The 20,860-nt window shown below is 44.5% G+C and overlaps 1 protein-coding gene across 2 annotated transcripts in view; it reads right to left on the bottom strand.

Annotated features, from left to right (window-relative positions):
- UPF3A (UPF3A regulator of nonsense mediated mRNA decay) overlaps positions 1-20,198 on the bottom strand; it is a 61,609-nt gene extending 41,411 nt beyond the window's left edge. Inside the window, exons 1-2 of one of the 2 annotated variants that reach the window (XM_077296567.1) lie at positions 19,819-20,198; positions 7,468-7,574 (exon numbers count right to left, since the gene is read on the bottom strand). In XM_077296567.1, the coding sequence (XP_077152682.1) occupies positions 7,468-7,574; positions 19,819-19,959 (248 nt within the window). In that variant the 5' untranslated portion in view covers positions 19,960-20,198. The remainder of the gene's footprint in view (positions 1-7,467; positions 7,575-19,818) is intronic. The other variant, XM_077296566.1, reaches the window with a different exon arrangement.
- Positions 20,199-20,860: the final 662 nt, after the last annotated feature.

Genomic DNA, 20,860 nt, shown 5'->3' with positions numbered 1-20,860 from the left:
AAGAGGTTATGTGAAACATCCATTCGGTCACCCAAAGCCTTGATTGCGTCATGTAAAACCGAGCTCAAGTGCAAAAACTCGGGCATGAGTGACCTGTCCGAAGCCCTCTGCCGCTGCCAGGAGGAGCCCAAAAAAAAGGGGGCAGTGGAAGAGGACTGCGAAAGGGGAAGCTCCCTGGTCTCCAGTTAGTGTGGAAGGCCCACTTGCTGCTGCGCTGCTTGATGGCTGGGACGGGTCCGTGGCTGTCGGATGAAGGACCGCTCCAGAACCTGGGCCAACAGTAGTGCTGTATGTGCTGTGAAAAAAGGAAAAAGAAAATTACTATCAAAAATTTACCAGACGCAAAATCCTGTGGAATGTAAAAATACAGATTATGGCAATACAATACAACCTAATGCACATGATAAATACTTTTGTTCTCTGGGCAAGGACCGGTCTTAAAAATGACAGTACTCGATGGTATTTGTAGCGTCTGATCCTTGCTCCTGAATCACTGGGAACACGGCTCTCTTCACGCAGGTCCTTGTTGAAGCGGTCCTTCATCGAACGCCAACGTGTTTTGACTTTGGATACTGTTTAAAAAAAAATTGTGGTCAGAAAAAAGACTTTTGGCCATGCTCACACAACTGTGTGTGATGAGAGAAACTCCTGAGAGTTTCTTTCACCACACACAGTCGAGTGAGCACGGCCAAGGTCTCTGCTGCTTCACACTGCAGTGCAATACTTACCAAATGCAGCTCGGACCCGTTTCGAGGCGTTGTCCCAGCCATCCCACATCGCTTGGGCCATGTGCAGTGGATCCCGGGTGTCCCACAACGGGACTCGCTCCTGGACCAGGGTGATAAGGAGGTCATTCTCGATTAGGTCATCCTCCCGTTGTGAAACCTAAAAATTAAAGAAAGTAATTAAAGTTTGCTCAATTAACATAAGGAAAAGAAAGAAAAAAGATGCTGAGAAATGGCATGAATAGGAAAGTCAACATACAAAAGGATTCCAGAAGAAAAAAGTAAAGAAATACGAGTGGAAAGAAAGGAAGATTCAAGAATATTACACTGAGGATATAGTAAACAGTCAGCCTTGTATACGTACCCGCTGCCGTCTTGCCACCGGACCTTGACTCCGCTGCTCCTGCCCTGTCTCTGCCGCAGTAGAAGAGCTCTAAAAAAAAGAAAAAAAAAATTGTCACGTGTCGATGTGACAGTGAATACTTACCAATCTGACGAGGCAAGTACTCACCTCACTGACATGCTCCACTTCCGACTGTCCTGGCCGAAACTACTCACCAGGTGAAGAATCCGAAGAAGACATTCTGATGCATGTAGAAAGAAAGAAATGGCAGAAATTAGGACATGTAGAGACAGAAAATAGAAAATGAAGGCATTGGCTAGGTTATACTCACATTGTTCAGGGTCTTGTTTTCCTCCAAGATTTAGCCTGTCTGTGTCCCGTCTGCTTCAGAGTCTGGTGAGAAGTGACCTGCAACTGTCCACACCCTCCCTTTTATCACCTTGATGGTGGGGGGTGGCTTATCAGTGTCTAGACATGTTTTTCTCAATTGAAACGCATGCGTTCAAAAACGCAACCAAACGCATGTGCTTAAAAACGCATGCGTTTACATAGACAGCAATGCGTTTTTTTGTCGCAACCCTTGCGCAATCGACCGCATGCGTTTCCTGGCGGCAAATGGACGCCTCTAGAATTTACTACATGTTGCATTTCCGCGCCAAGCCGCAAACGACGAGACGACGCATGCGTCGTCAAACGTGGCAAAACGCGAACAAAAAAAAAGCATGCGTTTTTAATGTTAAATATAAGAATACACGACGCATGCGTTTATATGCGGTACAAACGCTGCGGCAACAAACGCAAATGTGAAACCAGCCTAACCCTGACACACCTCTAACTCTAATCCCAACCCTAATCCCAACCGTAAATGTAATCCAAACCCTAACCCTAACTTTAGCCCCAACCCTAACCCTAACTTTAGCCCCAACCCTAACTGTAGCCTTAACCCTAGCCCTAACCCTACCCCTAACCCTAACCCTAGCCCTAACCCTAGCCCTAGCCCTAACCCTAATGGGAAAATGGAAATAAATAAATTTTTTTAATTTTTAGCTAACTAAGGGGGTGATGAAGGGGGGTTTGATTTACTTTTATAGCAGGTTTTTTAGCTGATTTTTATGATTGGCAGCCGTCACACACTGAAAGACGCTTTTTATTGCAAAAAATATTTTTTGCATTACCACATTTTGAGAGCTATAATTTTTCCATATTTTGGTTCACAGAGTCATGTGAGGTCTTGTTTTTTGCGGGACGAGTTGACGTTTTTATTTGTAACATTTTCGGGCACGTGACATTTTTTGATCGCTTTTTATTCTGATTTTTGTGAGGAAGAATGACCAAAAACCAGCTATTCATGAATTTCTTTTGGGGGAGGCGTTTATACTGTTCCGCGTTTGGTAAAATGGATAAAGCAGTTTTATTCTTCGGGTCAGTACGATTACAGCGATACCTCATTTATATCATTTTTTTATGTCTTGGTGCTTTTATACGATAAAAACTATTTTATAGAAAAAATAATTATTTTTGCATCGCTTTATTCTGAGGACTATAACTTTTTTATTTTTCTTTGATGATGCTGTATGGCGGCTCGTTTTTTGCGGGACAAGATGAAGTTTTCAGCGGTACCATGGTTATTTATATCTGTCTTTTTGATCGCGTGTTATTCCACTTTTTAATTGGCGGTATGATAATAAAGCGTTGTTTTTTGCCTCGTGTTTTTTTTTTTTTTTTTTACAGTGTTCACTGAAGGGGTTAACTAGTGGGATAGTTTTATAGGTCGGGTCGCTACGGACGCGGCGATACTAAATATGTGTACTTTTATTGTTTTTTTTTAATTTAGATAATGAAATGTATTTATAGGAACAATATATATATATATATATATATATATATATACATATATATATATATATATATATACATATTTATTTTTTTTTGCATTTTTTTGGGGATTTTTTTTTTTTAACACATGTGAATTTTTTTTTTTTTACACTATAACAGTGCCCCAGGGGGGGCATGATGTTATAGTGTAAGATCGCCGATCTGACACTTTGCTGTGCACTGTGTCAGATCGGCGATCTGACGTGCACAGCTCCTGGAGGCTTCCCAGCGCCTGCTCTGAGCAGGCGCAGTGAAGCCACCTCCCTGCAGGACCCGGATGCCGCGGCCATCTTGGATCCGGGCTTGCTGCAGGGAGGAGGAGGTAAGAGACCCTCGGAGCAACGCGATTACATCGCGTTGCTCCAGGGGTCTCAGGGAAGCCCGCAGGGAGCCCCCTCCCTATCATGTTTGATCGCAGTGTGCCGGGGGTTAATGTGCCGGTGGCGGTCCGTGACCGCTCCTGGCACATAGTGCCGAATGTCAGCTGCGATAGTCAGCTGACACCCGGCCGCAATCGACCGCACTCCCCCGGTGAACGCGGCCGATCGCGCTGGATGTACTATCCTGTCGGTGGTCATACGGGCCCACCCCACCTCGACGGGATAGTACGTCCGATGTCAGAAAGGCGTTAATAGTGCTACTGTCTGCATCTAATCAGTACTGTGGCTCCTGTAGGGTCTGCAGTCTGATAATGGCTGCTGGTAACAATAACAACTCCTAACAACTTTTGTCCGTCCTGCTTTGATGTACTGATGCACGTTCTGGTGAGGTACTGAGGACGAATCTGGTGATGTATTCATGCACTGATCGTGGTTTTGGTGCTGTTTTTTTGCAACGTTGGCAGTCTTGGTTCTATATTTCTATGATAGTGGGTCTAGTGATGTAGTCATGTACACACGTGGTCAAAATTGTTGGTACCCTCGTTTAATGAAAAACCCACAATGGTCACAGAAATAACTTGAATCAGACAAAAGTAATAATAAATAAAAAAAATCTATGAAAATGAACAAATGAAAGTCAGAAATTGCTTTTCAACATGCTTCCACAAAATTAACCAAAAAATAAAACTCATGAAATAGGCCTAGACAGAAATGATGGTACTCTTAACTTAATATTTTGTTTGACAACCTTTTGAGGCAATCACTGCAATCACACGATTCCTGTAACTGTCAATGAGACTCCTGCTCCTCTCGACAGGTATTTTGGCCCAGTCCTCAAGAGCAAACTGCTCCAGTTGTCTTGTGTTTGAAGGTTGCCTTTTCCAGCTTTCCAGCATGTTTCAGCTCTTTTCAAAGATGCTCAATAGGACTTAGGTCAGGGCTCATAGAAGGTCACTTCAGAATAGTCCAATGTTTTCCTCTTAGCCATTCTTGGGTGTTTTTAGCTGTGTGTTTTGGGTCATTATCCTGTTGCAAGACCCATGACCTGCGACTGAGACCAATCTTTCTGAAAATGGGCAGCACATTTCTCTCTAGAATCCCTTGATATTTTTGAGATTTCATTGTACCCTGCACAGATTCTAGACTCCCTGTGCCAGATGCTGCAAAGCAGTCCCAGAATATAACACAGCCTCCTCCATGTTTCACAGTAGGGACAGTGTTATTTTCTTGATATGCTTCATTTTCCGCCTGTGAACATAGAGCTGATGTGCCTTGCCAAAAAGTTCCATTTCTGTCTGATCTGTCCATTCTCCCAGAAGCTTTGTGGCTTGTCAACATGTAGTTTGGCAAATTCCAGTCTGGCTTTTTTATGATTTTTTTTCAACAATGGTGTCCTCCTTGGTCGCTTCCCATGAAGTCCACTTTGGCTCATACAACGACAGATGGTGCGATCTGACACTGATGTTCTTTGAGCTTGAAGTTCACCTTTAATCTGTTTAGAAGTTTTTCTTGGCTCTTTCGTTACCATTCGTATTATCTGTCTCTTTGATTTGTCATCGACTTTCCTCCTGCGGCCATGTCCAGGGAGGTTGGCTACAGTCCCATGGATCTTAAATTTCTGAATAATATGTGCAACTGTAGTCACAGGAACATCAAGCTGCTTGGAGATGGTCTTATAACTTTTACCTTTAACATGTTTGTCTATAATTTTCTTTCTAATCTCCTGAGACAAATCTTTCCTTCGCTTCCTCTGGTCTATGTTGAGTGTGATACATACCATGTTACCAAACAGCACAGTGAGTATCTGTAGCCCTATATACAGGCCCACTCACTGATTCCAAGATTGTAGACACCTGTGTTGCTAGTTAGTGGACACACCTTGATTTAACATGTCCCCTTTGTCACATTAATTTTAGGGGTACCATCATTTCTGTCCAGGCCTATTTCATGAGTTCTATTTTTTTTTATTCTGCGGAAGCATGGTTGAAAAGCAATGTCTGACTTTCATTTGTTCATTTTCATAGATCTTTTATTTATTATTACTTTTGTCAGATTCAAGTTATTTATGTGACCATTGTGGGTTTTTCTGTCATTAAACGAGGGGTACCAACAATTTTGACCACGTGTGTGTTGACAGCAGTTTTGGAGCTAAAATCATGTACTGATAGTGGTTCAGGTGCTGTACTTAAGTACTGATGGAGGTTCTGGTGATGTATTGATGGACTGGTGTTGGCTCTGGTGCTGTATTCATGTCCTGATGATGGTTCTGATACTGTCTTAATGTAGATGTAGTAATTAGTGTTGAGCATTCCGATGCTGCAAGTATCGGGTATCGGCCGATACTTGCTGTATCGGAATTCCGATACCGGGATTCCGATACTCTTGTGGTATCGGGTATCGGGTATCGGAACAACATTAATGTTAAAATGTGTAAAATAGAGAATTAAAATAAAAAATATCGCTATACTCACCTGTCCGACGCAGCCGGGACCTCAGCGCAGGAACCGGCAGCGTTGTTTGTTTAAAATTCCCGCTTTTACATGGTTACGCGAAGTCCCGGCTTGTGATTGGTCAGGGCGGCCATGTTGCCGGGCCGCGGACCAATCACAGCAAGCCGTGACGAAAATACGTCACGGCTTGCTGTGATTGGTCCGCGTCCCGGCAACATGGCCGCCATTAACCAATCACAAGCCGTGACGTCACGGGAGGCTGGAAACGCGCTCATTTTAAAAAGGGCGCGTGTCCAGCCTCCCGTGACGTCACGGCTTGTGATTGGTTGCGTCGCGGTCAACCAATCACAAGCCGGGAGGCTGGACACGCGCCCATTTCAAAATGAGCGCGTCCAGCCTCCCGGCTTGTGATTGGTTGATCGCGGCGCAACCAATCACAAGCCGTGACGTCACGGGAGGCTGGACACGCGCCCATTTCAAAATGAGCGCGTCCAGCCTCCCGGCTTGTGATTGGTTGATCGCGGCGCAACCAATCACAAGCCGTGACGTCACGGGAGGCTGGACACGCGCCCATTTTAAAATGAGCGCGTGTCCAGCCTCCCGTGACGTCCCGGCTTGTGATTGGTCAGGGCGGCCATATTGCCGGGACGCGGACCAATCACAGCAAGCCGTGACGTAATTTCGTCACGGCTTGCTGTGATTGGTCCGCGTCCCGGCAACATGGCCGACCTGACCAATCACAAGCCGGGAATTCACGTAACCAAGTAATAGCGCGATTTTTAAACAAACAACGCTGCCGGTTCCCTCGCTGAGGTCCCGGCTGCGTCGGACAGGTGAGTATAGCGATATTTTTTATTTTAATTCTTTATTTTACACATTAATATGGTTCCCAGGGCCTGAAGGAGAGTTTCCTCTCCTTCAGACCCTGGGAACCATCAGGATACCTTCCGATACATGAGTCCCATTGACTTGTATTGGTATCGGGTATCGGTATCGGATTGGATTCCGATACTGTGACGGTATCGGCCGATACTTTCCGATACCGATACTTTCAAGTATCGGACGGTATCGCTCAACACTAGTAGTAATCTTTAATTTATTAGACATGACATTAGATCACTATAGGGTCAGTGTGCGGTCTGTTGCACACACTGACAATACAAAGACTGAAAATAAAGCCGTCTGAAAAAGGATATATATATGTCAGACAAACAAGTGTTTCAGTAAAGCCCCCATGCAATTTAAATAGCTGTCTAATAGTTCAGGCAGCAGCCATCTCACCTGAGTCTCTTATACACAGGAGAACTCGCTCTGTTGAGCACTCCTTTGCTACATGAGAGCCACTGTCGAACATGTACAGTGGGTACAAAACGAGCAGCAGTAGGGTGAGGTTTTGGCAAAACATGTATAACAAATCACTGCAGGTCACCAATGTAGTTTCTATCTATGAAGAAATTACAGGTGAACCCCCATATATTTCAAGCATTTTAACAGTTATTGGAATGAAATGTGTCTGTAATTTGAAGTAAAATATGTGAGATTTATTTTTGCAGTTTCTGCCTAAACAACAGACTAGTTACGCCATTCAGCAAATGAGAACACCCAATATAAAATAAGAAATAAACAAAAGATCACAATGTAAATGAAGCATCTAATTGACATATGCAGCGCTTATCATTGCCACACAACTGTACCTGGGATCTGCTGTGCAGAATTCGAAATAATCGTATGCTGGTAAAGGATGCAGTTGTTCCTCGAGTTGCTCTTTACTAATGCTTGGTGGAAGACGACGTATAACCACCTACAAGAGACATGGAACAGTAAACTGGAAATGTGTAAGAAAACTAATGTGGGCAAAGGTCAGAAATGTTATCCATAGCTGGCAATTGGATAACTCTTTTCAACATGATGAAAAAACTTTTCGGAGCAATGTACCACATGAACATATTATAATAATAATAATAATAATCTTTATTTTTATATAGCGCTAACATATTCCGCAGCGCTTTACAGGTTGCACACACATTATCGTCACTGTCCCCGTTGGGGCTCACAATCTAAATTCCCTATCAGTATGTCTTTGTAATGTGGGAGGAAACCGGAGTACCCGGAGGAAACCCACGCAAACACGGAGAGAACATACAAACTCTTTGCAGATGTTGTCCTTAGTGGGGCTTGAACCCAGGACTCCAGCGCTGCAAGGCTGCTGTGCTATCCACTGCGCCACCGTGCAGCTACTGCCAATGTTAACTATATCGGCGTGCACAGGGAGCCGATGTAGTTGAGCTCCACTGTAGAGCAGGGAGACATGATCTCCCTGCACCCGGGGCCAAAGGTGTCTGATCACCTCCTGACAAGTCCTGGATGATTTATTTTCTTGTATTTGCAGTCTTGCAATCTGACCTGAGGCATCGTCAGATTCACGCTGGTTACTTGAACAGATCGGAGTCTGTCAGTGCAAATCGCCCAAGCATCACGGAGCTGTAAAAGACTTCAAAGCAGCTGCCATAAATGGTGCCTCAGATAGAGGGACTGACATAAGTAGTCAGTATCATGCACTGCACTGACAGACATGACCCCGGTTGCAGGACAGCACAGATGAGAATATGCCTCTTTTACTGTGTATATAAATGTAAAACTATATAGTAGAAAAAAAATGAAGTCAGCACATCATTGACAAAATTAAAAAATAGTGTTTAAATAGCCCATTGGGGCTCAGCGACATTTTGGTTCTACTGAGAATCTTTTTTCCAGGGGAACCGTAATGCTATTTTTTCATTTTATCTCAATGGTGTGCTGCCTTTATTTTTTTGATATTATATTGAAGATCGGTATATGCCTGGAAGGTTTGGCACCCGTATATTATACACTGTTTGCTACACACACACCATAAAAAAAATAAATCCCAACAAAGTTGAGGATGAATATACAGTATATGATAAAGTGCCAAATAGAAAAAAAATACAAACAGCAAATAGGTGCATATAGATGTTCACATATAGGTGTAGGTGCCTGAACGTATACTCAGTCTGGGCAAGAAGACCCCCCAAAGGCAGAAAAGAGAAAAAAAGAGAAGACGTTCCAGGGGGAGAACTTTCATCTATACATGAGTAATATTTCACCTCCCCCTCTTCTAATTCCCTCTTTCTTTCCATCCCCTATTAGGGGTCTTGTCCAGACAAGAGTATTTCTTTTAGGGTTACCTGCATACATTCAGGGAGTTATACCCACACAGTGGCCCCTATACACACCCACTGGCTGTTTCTATTTTTTTCTGTTAAGCTCTTTGTCATATATGTATCAGGGCTGTGCAAGTTGTAGCCCACAGTCAAAGCCAGACAGAAACCAGAATCAAAGGCTTGGGAGCTACAGCGGGGGCCATTATACAGTGTTAGAGCTAATGCGGAGGTCATCATAAAGCATGAGAGCAAATGCCCGGGTCATTATACAGTATGAGCGCTAATGCGGGTGCCAGTAAACAGCATGATAGCTATTGCGGGGGCCATTATACAGTATGAGAGCTAATGTGGGGCCAGTATTCAGCGTGATAGCTATTGCGGGGGCCATTATACAGTATGAGAGCTAATGTGGGGGCCAGTATTCAGCATGATAGCTATTGCGGGGGCCATTATACAGTATGAGAGCTAATGTGGGGGCCAGTATTCAGCATGATAGCTATTGCGGGGGCCATTATACAGTATGAGAGCTAATGTGGGGGCCAGTATTCAGCGTGATAGCTATTGCGGGGACCACTATACAGTGTTGAAGCTAATGCGTGGTCCATTATACAGTACAGGTTGATTTGCAAACTTTCTTTCCTGCATGTTGCAAGTCTAACTTATGTCATTAAAATTGTAAAAATTGTGGAGATGCAACATTTTCTACTTTTTAGATTTGTGAGTTAAAGGAACCCAATTGTTTCTTTTTAACCTAATCCTGCTGCATAGACATTGGTTTAAAACATCCTACCTGCACACACCAGCAGAGGGAGCCAGCGACATTATTGCATGCCTATGTGACTATTGAGCAGGTTGACAGTCAGCAGCTATGTTCCCTCTAGTGCAGTGGTCCCCCGCCTTTCTTACCATGAGAGCCACATTATGTGCTGATCCAGAGCTCCCATTACCGATATAATGACAACCAAAGCTTTGTCATAGAAGTCACACAGAGGCAGTATACTTACATCCAGGGGGCTCCCACCTTACGTCTGTCATTCTCCCATCAAGCACTCCCACCACACTATCGCTTCCAGCACCTCCTCTGAATGGTAGCATCATCCTATATCAAGGCCAGTACATGCTCATCCAGATCTGCCTTTCTGGACAGGGCTACTCATAAAGTCATCATCATTTGGAAACCTGGAGCTAATGTACTAAGCTGGCAGACAGCCCATCAGGAGTGAGTGTTCCTAGGGCCGCTTGCTTCTTATCGGACAGTACAAACAGGTTACCCAAAAAACTCATTTGTCAGGTAAAGTTATTTTTAAAGGGGTTGTTCAGTCTCAGAAGTAAAGTCTGCCGAATCATAACAATTTATGATATGTACGTTGCTACCAATCCCCTGTATTCTCAATGCATATGGGTGGTCTCATCCAGTAGAAGAAAATAGAGAGAAGTGGGATGAGATTAGTCAGTATGTGACCCCAAGTATGCAAATCTCACACATGCCGCCATGTGACTACTGGACAATCGTGATAGCGTTCGTATTACACACTGTTATGATCTGACAATCTGCAGTTTTCTTCTGAGACTGGATAACTGCTTAAGCTTACTTAAAAATCACTGCTCTCCGCAGCACATCGTCCTGTGTAATCAGGTGATGTGCTGCCAATAATATAATAATCTATGCACACACAACAATCATTTTAAAAAAGGCCAATAAATGGCGGTCATTTAACAGCCATGGCCACCAGTATAAATAGGCCCTCAGTCGTGGTGTAATGCTTACTTGCCTTCTCTTCCAAGTCGGACACATAAAGTTGTGCTCAAAAATGTACATACCACGGCAGAATTTTTGCTTTCTTGGCCTTTTTTTCAGAGAATATGAATGATAAGACCAAAATGTTTTCTCCCCTCATGGTTAGTGGTTGGGTGAAGCCATTTATTCTCAAACTACTGTGTTTTCTCTTTTTAAATCATAATGACAACCCAAAACATCCAAATGACCCTGATCAAAAGTTCACATACCCCATTTCTTAATACCGTGTATTGCCCCCTATAACATCAATGACAGCTTGAAGTTTTTTGGGGTAGTTGTGGATGAGGTTCTTTATTTTCTCAGATGGTAAAGCTGCCCACTCTTCTTGGCAAAAAGCCTCCGGTTCCTGTAAATTACTGGGCTGTCTAACATGAACTGCGAGCTTGAGATCTCCCCAGAGTAGCTCAATGATATTGAGGTCAGGAGACTGAGATGGCCACTCCAGAACCTTCACTTTGTTCTGCTGTAGCCAATTACAGGTCGACTGGCCTTGTATTTTGGATCATTATCATGTTGGAACATCCAAGTACGTCCCATGCGCAGCTCACGGGCTGTTGATTGCAAATTTGCCTCCAGTGTTTGCTGATAACAGGCTGCAATCATCTTTCCTTCAACTTTGACCAAGTTTCCTGTGCCCTTGTAGCTCACACATCCCCAAAACATCAGTGATCCACCTCTGTGCTTTACAGTAGGAATGGTGTTCCTTTCATCATAGGCCTTGTTGACCTCTCTCCAAATGTAACATTTATGGTTGTGGCCAAAAAGTTCAACTTTGGTCTCATCACTCCAAATTACCTTGTTCCAGAAGTTTTGAGACTTGTCTCTGTGCAGTTTTGAGTATTGTAGGCAAGATATTTTGTGGCATTTGCGCAGTAATGGCTTTCTTCTGGCGACTCGACCATGCAGCCCATTTTTCTTCAAGTGCTTCCTTATTGCGCATCTTGAAACAGCCACACTGCTAGTTTTCAGAGAGTCCTGTATTTCAGCTAATGTTATTTGCGGGTTTTTCTTTGCACCCCGAACAATTTTCCTGGCAGTTGTGGACGACATTTTTGTTGGTCTACCTGACTGTGGTTTTGCTTATACAGAGCCCTTGATTTTCCATTTGTTAATCACAGTTTGAACGCTGCTGACTGGCATTATCAATTCCTTGGATATCTTATTTCCTCCATTTCCTGTTTTATACAGTTCAACTACCTTCTACCTTAGATCCAAAGCCTTTTGCTTTCCCCAAGACTCACAATCCAGAAACGTCAGTAGCTGGACAAAAGATGCAAGAGTCTGTCTGGACCAAAGAAACTCACTCAGCTTTTATGCACAAACACACTGGTTAAAGGGAATCTGTCACACCAAAAATGGCCTATAAACTAAGGCCACCAGCATCAGGGGCTTATCTACAGCCCCCGATGTATCCTGAAAGATGAGAAAAAGAGGTTATATTATACTCACCCAGGGGCAGTCCCGCTGCGGTCCGGGTCCGATGGGCATCGCGGTCCGGGTCCAGCGCCTCCCATCTTCAAACGATGACATCCTCTTGTCTTCATGCTGCGGCTCCTGTGCAGGCGTACTTTGTCTGCCCTGTTGAGGGCAGAGCAAAGTACTGCAGTGCCCAGGCATTGGGCCTCTCTGACCTTTCCCAGTGCCTGCGCTGCAGTACTTTGCTCTGCCCTCAACAGGGCAGACAAAGTACGCCTGCGCAGGAAAAAAAGAAGAGGACGACATCGTATGAAGATGGGAGGCGCCGGACCTGGACCGCGATGCCCATCGGACCGGACCACAGCGGGACCGCCCCTGGGTGAGTATAATATAACCTGCATTTCTTATCTTTCAGGTTATATCGGTGGCTTATCTACAGCATTACAGAATGCTGTAGATAAGCCCCTGATGCCAGGGGCCTTAGTTTATAGGCCATTTTTGGGACTCCCTTGAAAGCAAACAGGTCACAGGTGAGGATGTTACCTTTGGTAGGCAGTTAAACTCATTTGTGTCAACTTCTGTGCATGTTATCAGGCCAAAATCACCAGGGTATGTAAACTTTTGATCATGGTCATTTGGATGTTTTGGGTTGTCATTATGATTTCAAAAGAGAAAACCCAGGAGTTTGACAATAAATGGCTTCACCCAACCACTAACTGTGAGTGGAGAAAAAGTTTTGGTGTTATCATTCATATTCTCTGAAAAAAGGCCAAGAAAGCAAAAATTCTGCAGCAGTATGTAATTATTTGCCCCCATGTCGCCGCTGGAGAGTGTGGACCTCTCAGAGCTGTCAATGGAGGAGTCGCAGTCCCTCCGCCGCTGATCCTAGCGCCTTCCTCAGAGGAGTGGAACGGCGCCGGTGGAGTTGCATCATGCGTAGGTACTAGACATGGCCACATCCCGGGGACCTGCTTGCCCCCCATTACCGCTCCTTCCCCCGCTATGACCATGGGAACCCCGACAGCCCCTCGTCCAGGCTCCGGACCACAGGGGCACGACCTTAGAGTCCTCCCCTGGGGAGAGTACCAACAACACTTAATATCCCAGTGGAGGGAGGAAGCGGAACAAGAGGCCCAGGGTGACGTGCAGGACAGCCTTTCAGTAAAATGGGGTGTCGTGGTGTTTTTCCATTTCCAGAAGGGGAAGGGTTTCATCCAGGAGATTGGATTGCCAGTGAGGGTCCATGTCACCCGGGATGAAGTGGAACCATGCCTTAGAGGGGAATACCCAGATCCAGACTTGTACCCAGGGGATGCTGTAACCTACACCCGGCACCGAAAAGGAAACAGCTGGTGGGCTCGGGATGTCCAGAGATGTGCAGCCCTTATGGCGTCACCTAGGGCCCAAGAAAACGAGCTCGCCACTGAGACAGCAGCTGCAGCCCGTTGTAGCAAATGTCTACACCAAAGCTACGCAGACTTCCATTGCGGCCCATGATCTCACAATTCATGAAAGACAGACTAACGGTGTTTACCTGGCCCCAGGTGTAACCCTAGATCCAACCCTTCCCAGGCCAGGAAGGATTCAATGCCAAGTGAAGCCTTGGAAGCCGTCTGCCTAAAAGAAATTTGAACTGAATGTAAATAGTTAACCGTTCATCCTTTGCTACTTTCAAGTACTGAACCCGTCTAGGGTTAACTCTTAAAGGGGTCCCGTGTTAAAGGGATCCACAGCTTTGCACAAGTTAATTGAAAAGAACTGTGAATCATGAACTGCACATGATCAGAAATTGTCCATTGTAAATAGTTGGCACCTTCTTAAGGGTGCTTCCTACTGGTTTTACAAAGGAGGCTTTTACACAGACTGCCTCTAACAGAAACTGCTGTTAATCTTCTTGTAAAAATTTGCTTTGCTTTTCAGACCTGAAGAAAAACCCGTTGGTGTGGCAGAATTCCGGGTCAGGTACACGCCTTGTAGCGCACCCAAGACCAATGATGGGGGTTCGTCATGGGTCCCTCGCATCACGTCACCTTTATTGCTAAACTGACTTGAATATTGATGATGAGATTCATATGTTGCACTACCTCAGAAAAGACTTGGGTTTGCCCTTAAAGGGAATGTTTATTTGTTGCACTTTACTTAAAAGTGATAATGTTTGAAAGTATTGAATAGTTAGATAGCATTGTGTTTTACATAGTCAATAGAATGTAGTTAATATTATAGAGTTAAAAGTTAGATAGTCTGAGATAATGTACTTTGAATAGACTGAAGAAAATGCAGTGAGCCCGTGAGGGTTGATAGACTGTTCTGCATTTAAATAAAGTGGACCCGTGTGGGCTAGTTACAAATTTTGTATTTAGAAAAGAATAGTTGTTTTTCACTTGAATAAAAATAAAAATGTTTACCTTTGCACTTAATAGATAGTATACCTGTATGGGTAACTACAGTTCATAGATAGTTAAGTACATCTGTTATTGGTATGGTCAATTCTTAGAAGTAGGCTGGCAATGTAAATATGTTTCTTGTAATGCAACGTTCAAGTGTCCTCACCTCCCATCTAATGTAGTGCTGTTTTCTTCTCCCAGTCCCAGAGAACTGGATTAAACGGGGGCGGGGGGTGAGTGCAGCGCCCCAGGGTCCTGGTCGTTGCAGTAATGTCATTCTCCTCTAGGGGGGAGTGATGTTACGTTTGAAGGCAATAAAGGAGATCTCTTTACCAGGTATCACAAACCATGCAACATGTTCACACTCCAGACCAGAAGGGGGAGCTCTAAGCCTGTTTAAGGTGAACTCCCCTATAAAACATCCCGATCTGGAGGGAAAGGGAGTTCAGAGTTCAGTTCCTGTCAGGAAGACAGAGGGAAAGGAGGCAGAGGAGCCCTGTGGCCTGAATTTCCGCAGCTCCTAGGAAACAGACGGATAGAAAGCAGAACATATTGCAGCAAGCGTGAAGGAGAGCAGAGCAAAGGAGAGGATATCAGAGGGAGATCAGCCAGGAGCAGGCTGCCTCCTTCTGAAGCTCAGAAATCCGGTAGTCAGAATACCGAGGGAGTAAGGATCTCTACGCTTTACTTCAGAGACTGGCAGGACAGCTACTTGCAGGTTACCTGTCCGCACCTACACCCAGGAGGCACGGTGGCACCTCACAGAGGCCGGGGCGTGCTAGAGTCCCTACAAACAGCCTCAAGCCACCAGTCATACGGGTTTGTCCTATCCTATCCGGGGGACAGAGAGAGACACAACATCTAGAACATCTACCACAGTTGTGAGGACCTTATGAGAAGCTCAGCAGTAAGGTACTACAACACCCAGGCGCTAGAGGAAGGCTACTGGTTTCCACCTGGATAAGGGGACTCTGGATTTGCCTGCAAACCGGCCGGACTCTGCCTGCCCTGTGATCTGGTGCTCTGGACTGTGGATGCTGGAGCCTTCAGTAAAAAGGTAAAGAGACTGCAACCTTGTGTCCTCGTTCTTCACTGCGCCTCCCACCATCCACCAGCTACACACTAGGAAGCCCTGGGGACATACTTCACCTGTGGGAAGCTATACCATCTAGCTGTCATAACATCACCCCAGCGGACCCCTAAGCAGGTGGCATCACAAACATTATCCCATTAAAGACCTTTCCCCCTTTTACACGGACGTCCCTAGGGCTATGGACCAGGTCAGCCACAGTGACATCCCCCTTGATAACCGAAGGACCCGGTACCGAGTACCCCACTGCCCTATGGGGGCGATCCACAAGCAGAGGAGGAATATTGCTCCTCCATTACAAAAGCAGAGCATTCCTTCCCTGCAGAAGCTCCAGTCACACAGTGCAAGGATATGACTGTGTGATAGGAGCCTCTCAGTAACTAGTGATTAAAATATATAACATATCAGCTGCATGTGTCTGATATGTGAGCAGAGTGTCCTGTATGTGTCTGATATGTGAGCGGTGTGTGTGCTGTATGTGTCTGATATGTGAGCAATGCGGGTGCTGTATGTGTCTGATATGTGAACGGTGTGTGCTGTATGTGAGCAGTTGGATGCTGTACGAGTCTGATATTTGAGCGGTATGGGTGCTCTCTGTATCTGATATGTGAGCAGTTTGTGTGCTGTATGTGTCTGATATTTGAGCAATGTGTGTCTGATATTTGAGTAGTGTGTGCTGTATGTATCTGATATGTGAGAGGTGTGTGTGCTGTATGTATCTGATATTTGAGCGGTGTATGTGTCTGATATGTGAGTGGTGTGGGTGCTGTATGTGTCTGATATGTGAGCGGTGTATGTGCTGTATGTGTCTGATATGTGAGAGATACGAGTACCACTTATATAGAATAGGACCTGAACAGCAGCAGCTACACATGAATATATTTGAGAATCTCATTATACCTCCACTAGAGTACCATTGCCATATCGTACCACACGATGAGGCTTAGGTTTTATTGCAAGCCCCTGGAAGTAGATACAAATGACAATGTGTCCCTCAGACTACAAAGTTTGTGCACCCCTGATATATATATATATATATATATGTTTATTCTTCTTACACTCTATTGTAAAGAATAGACTTTATGCATACTTTCATATCAATTATACAACAGTTGTGTTTTTGTCTTTACAACTTCTCCATTATCATTATGCCCTTCTGCTTACCGTACATCTTTTCATCAATTTTTAATGTTTATGTATTTTTTAATAAGTCTGTGTGGTCATTAGTGTATTTATAAATATATACTGTACATATTTGTGTGCAATGTCTGTGGCTTATCCATTTGAATATGGATTTATGGATATTTCATAGGTTTGTGTTCCTGTATTCAGTTCTAGCACTACATAGCATGCAAACGACTTTTTTAGTTGATTTAATGAATTACATCCTTCATTGGTATGTTTTATTTTTCGTAGCTGTTAGCTAATGCACCAAGCTGGCAGCCACGGGCCACATATAATGAGCATGTGAGCCACATGCGGCTCCTGAACCACCGGCAACTGAGCTTTTTATGCAAATGGATTCCACAAAACTTTTTTTTTACATGGAAGCTTTAGGATGTCATGTGTTACTGTAAGACTATGAAATTATTGTGGCTTCATTTGTAATAAAAAGGCAAACTTATCCAATATATCCCTAACATTTGATATCTTTCTGTACTCCACAATCTTGAACTTATCTGTCCTTTCTTTTACTTTTTATAATATACACAATGGTTGTTTCATGAATGTACAACTGCCCACAAGAACACTGAGCAGTCTGCAAGAGCAGCTTCTTCTCTAGTGCCCTCCAAAGCAAAGGAGTAACAGAAATTGGGGGAGCGTTTAGGGGCGTTTGCTGGTGGTCTGCCTCAAATCGGACTGAATTCATCCATTTTAACAGATTTCTGGCAATGATGACAGATCCTGAGATCACACAATGCAGATATTACAAATCACAAGGCATGGGAACCAACGGCAGTGCGTGCAGTGCAGTGCCGGCTGTCTGATCTGGAGCCCCTGCTGTGTGGTTTTTATTTAGAGCATGCTCCATTCAATGGATTTTAGTAGGAAAAGAAGTTAAAGCTAAATCTAACCACAAGCACAGTATAAATGTCGTACTGCTTCATTTTCACTACCTCCTTTTAAGAATAAATACACCAATACCAATACTAGTACAGAAAGCTCTGCTGTACTGTGAATCTCTTGCCTGGGACAGTCTGACTTGGCCATATAAGAGGTGGGAGAAGGAGCTGTTATAACATTACAGGTGCTGTCCATGGTGCTGCCACACACCCCGCCTGTCACACTAGTGGTGCCAGACTACTAGAGGGCAAGGTCCAACACACGTTACACACCAGAGGAAATCTGAGGGTTATGAGCAAACGGGCTGGGATAAGGTGTTATCTTAGCATGCTCGGATGCTAACCAAGTGACTTCAGCATGCTCAAATAATATGTTAATCTCCCAACGTCAAATGTCCATATAGTAGGCCTGAGTTACATGCCCGAGTTACATGCCCATGTTACATGCCAGTGTTTTATGCCGTTTTAACTATACTCGTGTTACATGCCAGTGATATATGCCCAAGTTATACACCCGTGCTCCAGTGTTATATACCAGTGTTCCATGCCTATGTTATATGCCCATGTTACATGCCAGTAATATGTTCCAATGTTATGCACCCATGTTATGTTCAAGTGTTATATGCCAATGTTACATGCCCGTTATAATGCAGTTACATGCCAGTTATATTCCAGTGTTACATGCCCGTTATATGTCAGTGATACATGCACATTATATACCAGTGTTTCATGCCCATGTTATGTTGCAGTGTTACATCGCCGTTATATCCCTGTGTATATACCTGTGTTACATGCCCATTATATACCAGTGTATATACCATATATATACCAAATACCTGTGTTGCATGACCATTATATGCCAGTGTTACATGCCCATGTGATGTTGAAGTGTTACATGCCCATTATATGCCAGTGTTACATGCCCATGTGATGTTGCAGTGTTACATGTCTATTATATACCAGTGTTACATGCCCATTATATACCTGTGTACATACCATATATATACCATGCACCTGTTACATGCCCATTATATGCCAGTGTTACATGCCCATTATATACCAGTGAAACATGCCCATTATATACCAGTGTACATACCATACATATACCATATACCTGTTACATGCCCATTATATACCTGTGTACATACCATATATACATATACCATATACCTGTTACATGCCCATTATATACCTGTGTACATACCATATATACATATACCATATACCTGTTACATGCCCATTATATACACATACCATATATATACCATATACCTGTTACATGCCCATTATATACCTGTGTACATACCATATATACATATACCATATACCTGTTACATGCCCATTATATACACATACCATATATATACCATATACCTGTTACATGCCCATTATACGCCAGTGTTACACGCCCATTATATACCTGTGTACATACCATATATATACCATATACCTGTTACATGCCCATTATATACCAGTGTATATACCATATACCTGTTACATGCCCATTATATACCTGTGTACATACCATATATATATATACCATATACCTGTTACATGCCCATTATATACCTGTGTACATACCATATATACATATACCATATACCTGTTACATGCCCATTATATACACATACCATATATATACCATATACCTGTTACATGCCCATTATACGCCAGTGTTACACGCCCATTATATACCTGTGTACATACCATATATATACCATATACCTGTTACATGCCCATTATATACCAGTGTATATACCATATACCTGTTACATGCCCATTATATACACATACCATATATATACCATATACCTGTTACATGCCCATTATACGCCAGTGTTACACGCCCATGTGATGTTGCAGTGCTGAATGGCCGTTATATGCCAGTGACATGTGCCGGCATTAGCTGCAGTGTAGCACCATCCCCCATGGGTACAGCCTGTGCCCTCCATACTGAGGACTAATAGCTGCAGACACAAGTATACAAAGGGGCAGAAGACGGGGACCGGTCACGTGACGTCACCGGCCAATCACAGCCTGGTCCCCAGCACAATACACGGCAGTAGTAGTACATAACACAGGAGGATGAGGACGGATGATGCCTCACAGCTTCACCTTGCTCAAAGCCGCTTTCCGTTCCTCCCGGTGCTTGGCGGCGGTCGCCGTCCCGGTCAGGTCCACATCTCGCCTGTCACTGCTCCGGTTCTCCCGGTTCCCCCTCAGCACGGCCAGCGGCGTCTCCCGCTCGCTCCTCATGGCCAGGGTGCTCCCCCAGCCTGTAACCTTCCTGATGAGAGCTGTACGTGCCCTGTGTATTTCGGTTTCCCGTTCGTATATGGCTCCGCTGCCGGTGATCAACCGTCTGCGCTCATTCCCGAATCCTTACGCGTACCCATCACAAGTGCACGAGCTGCGGCCGGTGCGCGGTCCCGACTCCGGGGGCGCGCACCACAGAGCCGGCGCTGGCTCAGTGCAGACTACACAGTATGTTCTCCCGGAGCGCCTGTAAGGTCCCTGGCTTGTTACTGTGCACCCGACTCGTCAAATGACCCCAGAGGAAGAAATCCAGCAATCACCACTCCTTTCCTGAAAGAGCGGGGAAACACGACCTTTCTTGGCCGCACGTTGACATGTGGCATACGACATGCCTGTCTCCTGCATGATGTACCCAGAGATGCCAGAAGCCGCGGTTTTACATCTTGAATTGTTTCCTCAGATGCCGCCATCATGGGACCATGCCTATAGTTATCTTCCTGTACGTTCCAAGTTATTCACCAAGGACAGAATACACTGTGGACCGAGGCTTTCGACCTCCAAACTTCTTTAGAAGCTCACTTTCAGCTGTTTAAGGGCTCATTTTTCCAACATGTCTTTGCAATGAAAACGCTCCGTCAAAGTGTGTGTGTGTGTGTGTGCGTGTGTGCGTGCGTGCGTGTCCCCGGGATTGGCATCTGAACCGTCGCAGCTACAGCCACAAAATTTTGCACAGTCACACGTCTGGACCCCGAGAGCGTCAAAGCTATGTTGTGAGGTGAAATTTTAACCCCGCACTTTCCAATTCACCAAACAATTTTGCCCCTATCTACATAATGGGGAAAAAAATGAAAGGAAAAGTGTTGGAGGCAAATTAACAGCTGCCAGATGTGAACAAGGGGGA

Source organism: Ranitomeya variabilis, chromosome 3 (genome assembly GCF_051348905.1).
Source record: "Ranitomeya variabilis isolate aRanVar5 chromosome 3, aRanVar5.hap1, whole genome shotgun sequence".
NCBI lineage: Eukaryota > Metazoa > Chordata > Amphibia > Anura > Dendrobatidae > Ranitomeya > Ranitomeya variabilis.
The sequence above is the reverse complement of the archived record's forward strand: the minus strand, read 5'-3'. Positions and strand labels throughout refer to the sequence as shown.